Genomic DNA, 14598 nt, shown 5'->3' with positions numbered 1-14598 from the left:
CGGGGTACTTGCGCGCCTTGCGAAGGTGGAAAAAAAATGACGGTTGTCCTGCAGCCATGGTAGTCTGCAAAAATGTTTCGCTGTGCAGGCAGCGGCAGCAGCAGCGACGATCGCATTTGAATACCGCCTGTCCTTGGCAAGTATTGTCTGCCTTCTTTCTTCTTTTACTTCTTCTACCGTCTCCTCAGCGCTTTCTCCCTCCTCCCCCAATCTCCCCCTTTCCGCCTCACTCTTCTTTCTCTTACCTCATTATACATATTCACCGCATAATATGTGTACGTATATAGCACGCCGCGTCGGACTTCACCACGTGGCTCGCGCTTGCTAAATTGCAGGCTAAGACCTTCGTTTTGCACATTAGCGAGGAACAGTCGTCATCTAACCACGGCGCTTGATACCGAGAAATCCTGAATCCTTCCATTTCGGGACGGCGAAAGGATGAAAGGGATTTGAATATTTCGGCGCGATCACATGTATCAGCTACGAAAAATCGGTCGATAGGATCTAATAGGAAGAATCGAATTTCTCAAGACTCGTCTGTTTAACTGTTTTGGATTCATTCGGAAATCCAAAGGGATCTATTATAATGTGAGGACCCTGATTATAAGATATTACAAGTTACAAAAGGATATAATAACATATCTCGGACATAGCTTTCTTCATGGTCTTGAAAAGTTATGTTGCCTATTATAAATCGAGGTAACAGTCGAACACAAATTTTTGTAACAGACGATGAATAAAATAAATGAGATATTTTTTAAGTTACACATTTTTTATGATCCATAAATATTCTAAGTCAAAGTAAGAAGAATGTCATTATCTCGATATTTAGACATTAATACTTTTTAGTTGTAAGCTGCTAAGAAGCTAACAATTTTCGGCTAATCAGGTTTTGAAGATGCAAATGAAATTAAGCTCATTCTTCTGTTAACTTTGAGTAGATATCTCATTTTAATCTACAATTAAATATTGAAAAGTAATATAATATAAATTACATTGAATGTGTCAAAGAAGAAAAAACTGTACATAGAGAAATACTAGATTAAAAATTTCAGTTAGCAAAACATGAATTTCGTATTTATGAATATATTGGATACAACTTTTTACTTTGATATATTTTGTATAAAATAGAGGAACAATGTTCACTTCATGCTTAAGTATAAGTTTAGATTCCTCGCACACTCTCGACCCTTCATCGTGATGGAGGTCAGTCGTGGGGTCCGTCATGAGGTGACCGCACGATAATTTATGGACGCGCCCGCGAGGACAAAAGTCGCGGCGAGAGAGCGTCGCATCACACCGTGAGAGGGTAACGTGCAATTAGCTCAAATGTAAATAAGAGAAGCACAATTTAACACGGCCCGCGCGGATCATCGCGTGTACGCTCTCGGCCTATGTGCCTGCTCCTCCTCCTCCTTAACAACTTGGCGTTCGCGAACTTTATGCGGCATTGCGGCGCGAGTTTTTACGTCGTTCGGTTGTAGGAGGGGCACGCGAGAGAGATGGGGCAAGGTGGGCGTGCATACATTTACTGTCAAACTATGAATCCGAGGGTCCCTCTTATCGCCGCGTCCTGTAATTACACAGTCGAGGTCGCACTAGTAGTATAAAGCACGAACTTAACGCTTCCGATCTTTCGCGCGCGAGTACCCCGTGCACTTTTGAACGATACGACGGGCGTACAAAGCCGGCGAGATTATAGGTACGTGACGTTTCGAAAACCGGCTTGCGAGCCTCCCCAAGATATTATGGCCCCCTTATGTGTCAGAGGTTGCGACAATCTCGCGCGCATAGGAAAGGGTTCATCCGCGGGCCGAAGCGAACAAAGTTCGCTCGCGGCGCTGTGAAATTATGCCGACAGGCAAAAATCGCGTATTAAATAAATTGTCGTAACAGTATCCGTAAACGCAAATCCTTACGTTTACGATTCGCGCAATTTTGCAATCAGATTCCGCAAAGTCCGGATTGTCTCGGTAATTTTACGTTGGACACAGGAACTGTATTATTTACTGAATACCGGGGAAAGCAGAATTTTTTATATTTTTCTCATATCAGAAAAGTAATTGTACACGTCAGTTATTTATTAATAATTGTTGGACGATAACATTGAAGCACGCGGCATTACGATATAAATTTCAAGATTTTACTTCAATAACAATAATTAAATTTCGCGACGTGCTTGAATGTCTGAAAGAAGCTCATTAAAAAGCTCATTAAAACACAAGAACTTGAAAAAAAATCTCTCTCGGAAAATGTCAGCTCTTGCAGTACGATTATCTGTACTTCGCATAATACCTCCTAGTTGCCTTAAAGCACCGCCATCGTTTCATAAAAGCACCGCCATCGGAGTCGCCGTGAGATCCGACGATAATGATAACGACATGCGCGGCCCGTAGTGAAAGCGTAATCGCGCAAATACAATGCCCGTATATATACACATATGTTGGTACGACAGAATGAACAAACGAGATCATTTTACGATTTGGAAGCAGCAGCGGGAAAATTTATCTATGGGAAAGAAGCAAAGAGAGAGAACATATAGGATATATCTCTATTTTTTTTTCTAATAATAACATTGGTTACTTTTTGTTCCAAGGGATATACTCTTTCGAAATATATGTGCGCATACACAGGTGAGGCAAGTAGGTATTTACAACACAGTCTGGACGACTACGTACGCGTATATTGAGGTACTCTTCTTAAGGAGGCCTGGCAACACTACACCCCGGACTGCGATATAAACGTATATGTCTTATGGTACTGTAGTTTACTGGCGCTACATAAGTACATAAGTGCGGGCACACATTCAGACGCGTGTATAAATGTTTTTATATACAAGATACGTATACGAATATATTTTATATACATACATATATATATATATATATATATATATAGTACACACAATTGCGCGCAAGTCCCCGCGCGCGCGCAACTTTGCCATTGCTGATTGCTAGCCACGTTGCTCCGGGGTAACCGTGGGCAACTCTACGTGGGCTCGTTATGGTTTCTCCGGCTCGATAATGTTCGATTGAAATGATCCCGCCGTAAACCGTGAAATACGTACCAATCATACTCGTCGGGCACATACGGCGGTATATACATCGCGAAGGGGGACCTAGGAACGCGTGTACAAGCACGTCGACGAGGCCTTACGACGAGGAATTGAGACTTCAGGCGGTCTACGACGAGGTGGAGATATCTCCACGATGATCGCTCCACCGGGCATACAATTTGACGTTTAAGCCTCGCTTACTGGATATAACGCAGCCCTTCCGATTGAGCCTCGCGGAAAGATAAGCCCTTCGTACAGCTGCTACGGGGGAGTATAGACCCTCCTCCTTTTGTAGAACGGAACGTCTTCGTGACTCGGGTATATATATACGATGCTTATCTTGCCCTTTCGCGATATGCGCGAGGGTAATGTTTAATAACATACGTTTGCGTTTCTGAATATGAAAATATGCGTCCCTTGCAAGCGGAACTCGCTGTTTTAGCCTATAAAGCCAGCGAACGCGATTGCACAATAGCGGATAACAATTAAAATTTGCTGTTAATGACTAATTTATCACCTGATTACTGTAGTATACGTAATAAGAAACCAAAAGACAAAATCAGCGGAACAATAAGACTCAATATCTTCTATACTGTAGAAATCAATGACAAATCACAGATCAGTACGTGTATGCACAAAGTACGAATCTTTAAACGTACGAACTCTATGCGATATCAATTTTCATTTCTTATATATGTAAAACTATTATGACCTCGACATGTATTAAAATTTTCGATTTTAATTAATTTCCTGAATACGCTTAAAATAATGTAGTTACAGAGAGGGTGTTTTACACCTTTAGGCTATCACATATTGAAAATTTTATTTTAACTTAGAATTGCAATCGTATACTTTGAGATAGAATTTTGATTAAGTTTCGTGTTTGCACCTTTTCTTCTGTGTAATATATGTATATTTAGAGAATCCACGAGTGGCATGGGTTCAGACGTGAATTATTCAAGTGAAAAGAGAGAAACTGTTATTTTCTAATCTACCTCGGCGGAGCCGGCAAATTGAAATCGCAAATAAAGGGACTTCGTGCTAAGCCGAACTGCTCCCGTCCGAGAGGGACCAAGGAGTTCCCGTTCCTTATAAAATATTCATCACGTACTCATTCGAGCTCGCGCTTCCAGGTCACTAGCGCTTTAGAGTCTAAGTCTAAGATGTGAGTTACGTCGCGTTTCACGACTCTCCCGGCAGATTTCGACCTGGCACTGGCAGGTTGATTAAGTATATGACAAGCGGGACGTAAAGGAACACTCACGCCCGACGTTGTCTTGCCCGGAATAACTCGGGCCTGGTCGTGATTTTGCATAGATGCGGTAAACACGATTCAGGAAGCGCCGGATTCGATGTCGGCAAAAACGTTCGAAGGCCCGACACGACCACAAAGGTGAAATTGCGGTAGGTATATACAATGGAGACGCGCAGGTTTGCAAAAATAAATCTTCCATCTTTGTCTGATTCCCCGGGAAACCGTCTCGTGATGTGCATTTTTCACGTAGTGCTGATAAAAAAACGCGTGAAAGTGAAACGGCGAAATGCGATCACGCTCTCATTGCGATTGCAAGGTTTCAGCGATTCTGGCTGCATCGTGAATGCGCATCTGCTTAAAGATGACAGGAAGCGATCGATTTTGCGCGAGAGCAGGAGGGATATTAAAAGAGACAAAACCACCACTAACTCCGTTATATAGAAACTATATGAAATAACGATATATAGGTACTTTGTCGAGGCATTTGTGTGCGGTGTACACGCGTTGAGATGTAAGAAACAAGTCAGACGAAGAAAATACAAGAGGGGAGAAATGCGAAATGATGAGAACGATCTCAGATTATAAGGCAGTCTGTTTATCTGTTTAAACAGAACTGAATCGTTACCACGATCTCGAGTGAAAATCGAACCAGAAATATAATAAGATCTGCTATCTACTCCCCTCAAACGGGGAGTCCCCGTATTGGAGCTATAGAACACAATATTAACTCTCGTCTCTTTTTCTCGGAGAAATTTTATTTGTTTTTTATAATGCATTGTTATACTGTACATTTGCAATGGTAAGACATCAATAACAGGAAAATGGCTTAATTAAGCCAGCGTAATTTATTTCGACAACATGTGTTGCGTGAATTGAACACTTCGAGGATCATCGCCGTAAGGCGCACGCGTCTCGCAAGTCTGTTCCGTGAATCACGTCATAATTGGATGTGATGTAACATGATTTAAGCGCTGCTGCCTTCCCTCGATATATAACTCGGTTAAAATACATTTATATCGGATGTACAATGTTCATTGGCGATTTGATTAGTTTTCGCTGGCATGCACATCTTTGGTGTTAAACGAGCCACGAGAGGTATCTCATGATACAATGCCGTATCAGTTGGAGAGGCCAGTTCACCTAAGTTCAGCGTCAATAGAATATAATCGAGCGTTGCTCCATTTCCCGTAAGACCGCGCCGGTGGAAGCCGACGGGGATGAAGGGAAAGGAGGCGATGGCGGGGCGGCGGAGGAAGAGCTGCAGAAGTAAGAGAAGGAGATACGAAGGTGGGATCCTTTTACACGAGTCGGCTTGCACGAGTTGCACCGGGTGGTATGGGTGGAGCGAAGTTCACGAGGTCGGGTCGTACGGACAAGCCTAATGCAACGATTATCGGTGCTGAGTTATTAGGCTTAGGCTGAAAGGGGAGTTGAAGAATGGCGTAGGAACGATTCGTCAAGACCTGTCGCGCCGTAAAACTGCGTGGGCAATTACAATGACGCGCGATAAGCCGCTACCCCTCCTCCGCCTCCCCCTGATTAGAGGGAGACCTAAAGCGAGACGTGTCTCAGATCGCAAATCTCTAGCGCGGTTGCAGCTCTTTTGTTATAGCTAATCTCATATATACAATTTCACTTTCGCATTCTGAATGTTGCCGCATACAGAGCCGGCATACGGTAGCATGCGACGGTTGATTTTTCGCAACGTTCCGTATCCTGTTGGAAGAAAGGAGGAGAAGGAGAAATGTAACGCGACTTTATATCTCCACAACGTTGAACTTATACCACAGTCTATGTGAATTGGTATTCATGCGGCGCGCGGATATGACACTTCGAAGACGATGTTTAGATAGGCGGGCGTTAGAAAGTTTTTGAACGTGGCAGCAATTTGTTCTCCGCGTAACACTCGAGCTTAAACGCGTCTCGTCCTATTCGCATTAGACGGTCCTTACGTAAGTGTAGGCAGTAACACCTGCCGGCTGAAAAAAATACACTTACCGCGATCAATTATACTGTACGATCTGTAATAGTCGGCGGCTTCCTTCTCACTTCATCTCTCGAATGTATTTTCGAGCGGACACTTAGTTCAATCGAACATAAAAAATTGCGTTTCTCCTATCAATAAGCGTACGAACGTGATTTAGCGTAAAATAGTATTGAAAAGCATTTATTAGTAGTTACATTAAAAGGGAGAATTAGAAAACATTTCTTGCTTTTCGGAATTTAAATTTCTTCTTTTAGTGATTCTTAAATTAATTTTAATTGGGTTTGTAGAAAAAATGAACAATATTGAGGATAATGTATGCACGAAAAAGTCGAGCGAATGAAGAATCAACTAGAATAGATTAAAAGAGAAGAACCACATGGAAGAATAAAAAAAAAACTTCCGTGAGAGAAGATTATTCAGACAAGGGAAATGTGAAGCGCATATTTAAAAGCCGGCTCATTTACCTCCCACGCGGTAGACGAGGATTAAATCTGACTTATTTCATCTCCGACTAATTTGAACGTTTTCAAGCAGCGACGGGAATAAAAACCTCTTTATGTAATCCTCGCGAGGCTGACCAATCAATCCCACGCAATAAAATCGAGGACGTTGGGAACTGTCCTGTCGAGGGGCCCCCAAGACTGTAACCGCGCGATATACCGCGGGATTCGCCACATCAGTCCGGGGATTGGTGTTACGTCAGCGACTTGCACGCTCGTTCGTGCAATTTATAACTCCCACTTGTGCTTTCCGAGAGTACGAGATCAAGACGAATCGCGCCTCATCCTCTCCTCCGCTTAACCTCCAGCCGTGGCGCCGCGGTTGACCGTGCTTAATAGTTTCTACTTCGCAAGAGAAAGAAGAAACGGAGAGAAGAGAAGAGAAGAGAAGAGAAGAGAAGAGAAGAGAAGAGAGAAAGAGAGAGAGAGAGAGAGAGAGAGAGAGAGAGAGAGAGAGAGAGAGAGAGAGAGAGAGAGAGAGAGAGAGAGAGTTTCTGTCCCGAGGCTAGGCTATAAATCGCATCGCGGAGCTTATCAGAGTGGGATATTCGTCCGGAGTACACCGAGCCCCTTCCTCTCTCCCCTGGGAATAAAAGAAGCACGGCGGAGACGAAAAAAGAAACAGGAGGAGGAAGAAGAAGAAGAAAACGATCGAGAATTCAGACCCGGAGTTTGCCGACCGGAGCGCTCACTGACCCCTGACGGCTCCGACCGAAGCGGACGTCACGAGAAACCTTTACCTTCGTTACCTTGGTAGTATTTAAGGATCTTCCTCAGCGCGCCGTATATACAGCTATGCAGGTACTTAGATCTTTATCCGACATTGCCCGTCATGAGGGGATACTCCACTGAACCTGAAACCTCCTCGAGAGCCATTATCGGTTTGCGAGATGCCTCCTCCGTGGCGAATCGCCTGTGAAATTGTACCTTGCGCCCTAAGTAAGGCGTAATAGGAGACGAGCCGATATTAGAATATTCGATCCGCCGGTGTGTCCTGCACGCGTCATTGAAAATTCGATTGCCACGCGTTGCGATAATCGCCGGTCGGCGCGGCGCGGGCGCGCGGGCGGTGCGATCAAATCGGTTGAACTTCACGCTCGGTTATTCCCAACCCGCGACCGCGATCGTTAAATGCTATTTTGCGTAATAAATGCGTGAGTAGATCCGAAGCGGCCGCGGCCGCATTAAATTGATGTCTCGTAACGCTCGAGTGACATTCAAAGGTTCCGAATGCGGCCACGTCGGCGTCGGCAGTGCCGGTTTTAATCGAGATTTCAGTACCCCGCGAGCTCGTTTGCCCGCCATTCGGTCTCGTCACTTTCCTTTAAAGACCACCGAAACCGTACTCGAGAACAGAACCAGGGTGGGGTGATTCTTTTGCAATGCTATTTATCACGGTGTTCTCTTCCTTGACGTCTCTCCCGATCCGATCGGTACTGATAACGGTACCCCACGACACAGAGAGCACACGCGTAAAAATACCTGCGCACATTATTTAAACGCGCGTCATCGGTGCACAACTCGCTGGTAAAACGCAATGCTGCATTTACCAGCAGGGCACTTTAGCATACGTGAACCAATTAATTTCTAGAACTGGCAGGAAGTTAATTACGTTATCGGTCATTACTAGACATTGTTTCGAAACGCGCTTGAAGCGAGGTACTCCACGCCTCGGGGTAAGAGGCCGTTTACAAACGGCCAATGGTGGACGGAGATGATAATTCTAATCGTACAATATAGCATGCAAGTCACGAATATTGTTGCACGATGTCCATTCGTGTTGCACGAGCTTACGAAGCGTTTCCTCGGTATTCTCGGCTGACTGGAAAGACATAGCGACGAAATGCTGTCGGTACTGATTCTTACCGTATTTCTTGGTATCATCAGCAACTCCATTGTACGTACCTCACGCACTGATATAGGATATTTCATTGCTAGAGAGTATTTTTAATAGAAGAAATACCTCGCGATATAAAGTTTCGTGAGAACACAAAAGAGATGTTACGTCATGTTACAGGCTCTCGCTGAGTACACCCGCAACAATCGCAGATGAATCATGAACGACGCTTTTTAAGAATTCTCTTTCTCTTCTTGAGATTAGAGAATTAGACAATAATGGAGTAGTTTGTTTCAAAATCGCGCAAAGCAGGAGTGTGAATGTTGATAAGTTACATATGATGGAAAATATTATTAATCATACGTACAAAAATAACAAAATGTGACGATTGTAAAGTATTTCTATTTTACAAGAAACAAAATTTCATAAAATTAAATTATTTTCTATATAATAAGATAGCAATTTTTATTTTTCACAATCTGACTTAAAAATGAGTTTAAGATATTTTTAGTATCATTTATATATTAATATTTATTATCAATATTTTAATTAATAATATACGTTTTACAATTTTGATACATTTGCAATATAAAAGGAATGTGCTATCCTTTACTACTATAAATTGCAAATTGATTAATCGAGATAATATCAAATTCATTATAGAATAGAAAGAAAAAGACTGATGCCACGTATATTCCCACGGCATGTGACGTTGCATAAAGATATGACTGTGAATAATTTAACGTTAACAATGATCTCTGTGATGATGATGAACAAATAATCATAAATCTATAAACGAAGTATTGCTCCATCGTTTTAGTAAAAAACATATTAAAGTTACTAAAGCAATATTGACAATTTTTTGTAATTTTAAATAATAAGCTAGTGAATACAATTGCTGGCTTTATACAATGCAACATATTATTGCATAATACCAGCGTAGCGGTTTTTCTTACATGATATTGTTATTGTTGTTTATAACTTGATGTATATAGTCAGGTCACGAAAATGACTAGTCGTGTAGACTTGTGTAGACTTATCGCGAGGATTTATAACTTGATTACATAAGAGCTTGCGATAGACAATATCACACCGTTTATGAATTTTTCGTACCTTTCGAGATCTCGAAGTTGGAGAACGAGGTGCCAAGTTTCATAAGCACATCTTTGCTTATCGATTGCCTGCATCATTGACACAATGTGTGTTGGTGTATACATACGGATACGTATAGAAGATAAGTACGAATAGCTCGCGAGAAACCGTCTAAACGTCTTATCAACCTTCATCGGATAATATCGGTACCTGAACCTGAACGTAATGTTTATGAGTAATGGTTCGAGATCGTGGCAGTGAGGTCGACTCCGGTGAACCGTGCACGGAATTTCAGATTTAGATACAAGAATCGAACTTGCCCCGAACAATCTGCATTGTCGTTACGCATTATAGACCTGTACTCCAGTCCATTTGGTCCCGTTCGTTGTTATTCCGTCTGGTATCAGCTATTCAATTGTCATATTATGCAAATTCTATTTTCTGGATTTGTCTAAACTCTACGTGCATTTAAAATATAATCGTTAAGTTTATAATAATACTTCTGCATTATACATAAAACACTTAGCGCACAAACATTGTTACATACAATGCATGCATGCATTATTTTCAAACACAATGCGTCATAGATTATCTTTAATATCTTACAAAAATACTAATCGCTATTATAAAAAAGCGTCGTCGCGATTGTGATGCACACAGAAAAAAAATGCGGAAATGCGATTATATAAATGTGCAAATAAATAATTAAAACATTGTGCTATAAACACATGCGTTAAATTATCGCGATTATTGTTCTGAGCACAAATGTAACGGTTTACACATCTTCATCTTTAATTAATGACACCGCGAGCGCTAATTAGCTGCCCGCGTATTATACGTTTACAAGTACGGTTGCAAAATTGTCGTGTGAACGCCGGCGTTGATAAAAGTACGATAGCATGACCGTCTTTTACGGCACAAATATATTCATCGTATATAGCGCTACAGGATATAATAACGAATGCATGACATACTGCGCAATAAATATCGCAAATGAGAGAGGGAAAAATCGCATTGGCAATGAAATTCACCGATACGCATAGCGTCATTCGCGAGAAGTGCGAATATTTATTATCCAAATATTTAAATCGGGCAAACGCGTCCCTAGCAGAATCCGCTTGTCCGCGGAGCGCACGTGTAAAATTGTCTTGTTTACCCGTCGCTATCCTACGTGTATCTGCGCGCAGCATCCGCAGCTCGCGCAGGCACGGAGCCTTGCAAGTAACGACAGCAGGCTTTATCGAAAGAACAAATAATCTTAATAATCGCGCGCGGAGGTGAGTTCGCCAATCGGGTCTGGCGTTGTCGAAAGCCGGTCGGGAGGTGTCGATAAGGTCAGACCTTATCGCAAATTCCAATACGCCCGATAAACGTTCGAGCGCGAGGAGCCTGATTGCAAGAGGAGAAACCTGCATCGAAAGGCACTCGTACGTGTGTAGGGATGAGAAACGGAGTACCGGGGGAGGGTGGAAGGGCTTAGAGAGCCAGCGAAGGTGATTCATTAGTCGTATAACACGGAAGTGTTTGGTCCATGCGGATTCTCGACATGTTCCCGCCCGTGTACGTGTGCGCGTGTGCGCGTGTGCGTGTCCGGGACCTCCGAGGCCAAAGCGGGCCTCTTCGTGGGCCTCCGCGCCTTATTATGCGCGACGGGGGCCTCTCGAACGAGTCGGGCGTTTCGGCTCGATCCACCGTTCCCCGGCTTTAAAAGACAGAATATATTGCGATAATTCTTTCCGTTCGATCGCGGACCGGCCTGCCTTAAACGCGGCGTCGTTGCTCCTCTTTCCACGACCGGAGTCATCCACCTCGCCGCAAGTAGTACCCCACAGGTGAAGCGGATGTGAGGGGAGTCGAGTGGCCAGGGAATAGAATGGTGAAGGCTTCTCTCAATACTATACCGCGACCCGTTACCCCCTGTAGCTAATCTAGAATTTATGTCGCCCGTAACTTACCGAGGTGCACTTTATTACGTCCGGAATACGAGAATTTCATCTTCGGCGTGACCCTGCGACGACGTCAAATGGATAACTTGATACGTCTCGTGACGTGAATTCATGGACGCGTTAGAACCCCATCCGGTTCCATTAGGTGCCCGCGATATCGAGTTTTACTTTATATTTGGCACTGAATAGCTCGTTAAACCGACGTAAATTTCGTGAATGATTATAATATATTACAAGCTCCTTTTGATTACAGGTGTCTCGGAAGAAGATAATAATTTACTCACAATTGCATAGCGATATGTATATAAAACTTTAAAATTTGCCTTCATGATATTATTGCGAATTACTTGTACTATAGATACGTTCGCAAATTTGTTAGACAAAATGAAAAAACGATACAATTATTACTTGTAATTTTTGCGAACTCATACTTTTAATTGAAAGCGTCACTTGTAGCATGCTTGTAGTCATTGCTCGTCTCGATATTAATATCGCAAAATTGCTCCTCGAATTGTAAGTGATAATTACTTCATCGGAGTGCAAGCAACGTCATCACCGCGTTGTTTGCGGGATGGGATAAACTTGTCCGTTCGTAAGACCACCGTGTCTCAGATTCCGTCGGAGTTGCTATTACTAATCGCGCGGAGTCTTCTCACGCACCGCAAGGACCGCGAATTCTGCAGATTGCCTCCGCTTCCTGGTTCATCTCGGCTCATTCTCCCGCTTGCCGATCAAACGGTATTCCGTCGGTATAATGCGGAGAATCCGCCGACCTTCCGCTAGCAGATTACGCGATGACGCCGGTGTAATAGGTCCCCGGGATTATCTCCGCAAGTGAAACATCTACCAACCGAAGGCATCCACCAGTTTTCAAGCGTGGTCGCGCTAGGCGCGACTTGCCGGATAATAATCGCTCGATTAGCCTTATCGCTCGCGGAAACTCAACTTTCGATTTATAAATATACGTCGTTAGTGAAGCTCGAATAAGTCGTCGAGTATAATACAGACCATAATTATATATATGTATATATAGTGTATGTACGAATTGATATGGTTTGGCAGCGTTATCATTTCCACGAACGTAAGACGTTTGTAGACGCGTTATCTTTTATTATACTTTACGATACCATCTATCGTCAATCATGCCGTCGCGAATGCTACGCCGCCAATTACGTTCAGGGGACGCTCCCGGTTAGAGGTTTCCTGCATATCGATTAATTATAACGATACACCCGGCGTAGACGAGTGAAATATCGGCGGTATTAGCGCATTTGTATGCGACGTATAAAGTCGGATAAAGTCGCGGAGATTATATATACGCGGACCTTCGCGCGCCAGCGAACTTGCTGGCAGCGTGACGACTCGCAAGTCATTCAGCATTCCTGTTACGGCGGACTCTGAAGCCGTGTGCTCGGTTCTCCGCGGTCCTTTTAGCCGGCAGCCAACGTTGGTCCCAAAAGGACCGAAACGCGAAGCCGGTCCCAGCCAGCCCCATTCGCACAGGCGCTCACGTACGCCCCGAGAGTTCGACCGTGAAGAGTAAACGCGATACGAAATACGGAGAACACGTTCATTCGTATTGCGAAACCAGCAATATCGTGACAGTTATTGCCGCTTGGAACAATGCACATAGAAAAACGGTGATATGAAATGTTTTCTGTTAAGCACGTACCGGAGCGAATAGAATAGTAAAAACAAGCTTGATGAGCTCTTGCTCTAACTGTTTAACGACTTAGGTATTCGAGAAATCTGTTAAATATTGGGTAAAATATATATTAGTCTCGACGTACTACGTTAAATATGTAGTCGAACATAATTATCCTCATCCGTTCGAAAGAGTACAATAATTACATGAATATTAGATTTTTTTTACATTTATATATTAGATATATGTTAATGGGCAACTTATCTGTCCACCTTTTCGTTGCTATTTAATAATTTACTTTTGTTATCTCTTAAAAATAAATTTCCATAGATTTATGTTATTAATTGATTTAATTTGGATAATTCTAATCCCTTACCGATGGCATTGTCGCTTGAGTTCCCGTCGAATGCTGCTGCGCGTACGAATGAAGCGCAACGCACCGCTGCCAAGGGAGCTCGTGCGCTTCTCCCCCTTCTCGATGGTTGATAACCACTGGTCCGGCTGCAGGCTGTTCTGCACACCGTCATCCATATCTGTCGCACCCTGGATCCGACCGCGTCGGAAGCCTACGCCGAGATTGTTCTGCCACGGTCTGCGATCCCCACGGTCTCTCGGAATTCGCTGCGCCGCATGCGGTATCGCGCGTACCACCGTGCGCGAAGAAGCATTCGCGTTAGCACCACAACGTATAACGTGCGTCGATCGTCGTAGGTACACGACGGTGTGTAGCAGCCTTTAACCTCTAACGGGTCGGTCAAGCTTCCCGCGATCGTCTCGCCGATCGTCTCTCCCGATTAAACGTCAATCGCGCCGAGAAAAGTAAAACGCCGATCGCTCGATAATGTTCTCTCCTCGCGAACGCTAATCAATTCATCGCCCCTCTCGAGAAAGCGCCGTATTGGAGCGTCCTTTTCATCAAAGTCGTTCATCAAATTATACCCATTTAATAGTCCTTCTCGTTGAAGGGCACGCAGCGCTGCGCGCTCGATTGGGATGCGGGGTCCACCAGTCCTCCAGCTCTCTCAGTCGATCTATCGTCGGGAATGTCGTGTCCGGTGGGAAAACGCTACCCGCACGCTCAAGCCATTATCATAAATACGGAAAATGATTATCCGTTGAACAACCGGTCCTTACATTGTTTATGAGCGCGATCAACGCCGGCGTCGATTACATAACGGCCATCGTCGTACGCGCGCATGCACGCTCCAAGTTTCCTCGCGAACGTGTGTGTCGAACTGGTCCTCGCTGGTCCGATTGGTTAACTTCGACCAGACGACGATT

General features: G+C 43.8%; 1 protein-coding gene across 2 annotated transcripts in view; it reads right to left on the bottom strand.

Moving 5' to 3' along the window:
- Shrm (shroom) overlaps positions 1-13982 on the bottom strand; it is a 157768-nt gene extending 143786 nt beyond the window's left edge. The window contains exon 1 of one of the 2 annotated variants that reach the window (XM_077404564.1): positions 13694-13982. In XM_077404564.1, the coding sequence (XP_077260690.1) occupies positions 13694-13848 (155 nt within the window). In that variant the 5' untranslated portion in view covers positions 13849-13982. The remainder of the gene's footprint in view (positions 1-13693) is intronic. The other variant, XM_077404563.1, reaches the window with a different exon arrangement.
- Between the last annotated feature and the right edge of the window lie 616 nt (positions 13983-14598).

Source organism: Temnothorax americanus, unplaced genomic scaffold (assembly GCF_048541705.1).
Source record: "Temnothorax americanus isolate GAGA-0224 unplaced genomic scaffold, ASM4854170v1 Scaffold19, whole genome shotgun sequence".
NCBI classification, from domain to species: Eukaryota; Metazoa; Arthropoda; class Insecta; order Hymenoptera; family Formicidae; genus Temnothorax; species Temnothorax americanus.
The sequence above is the reverse complement of the archived record's forward strand: the minus strand, read 5'-3'. Positions and strand labels throughout refer to the sequence as shown.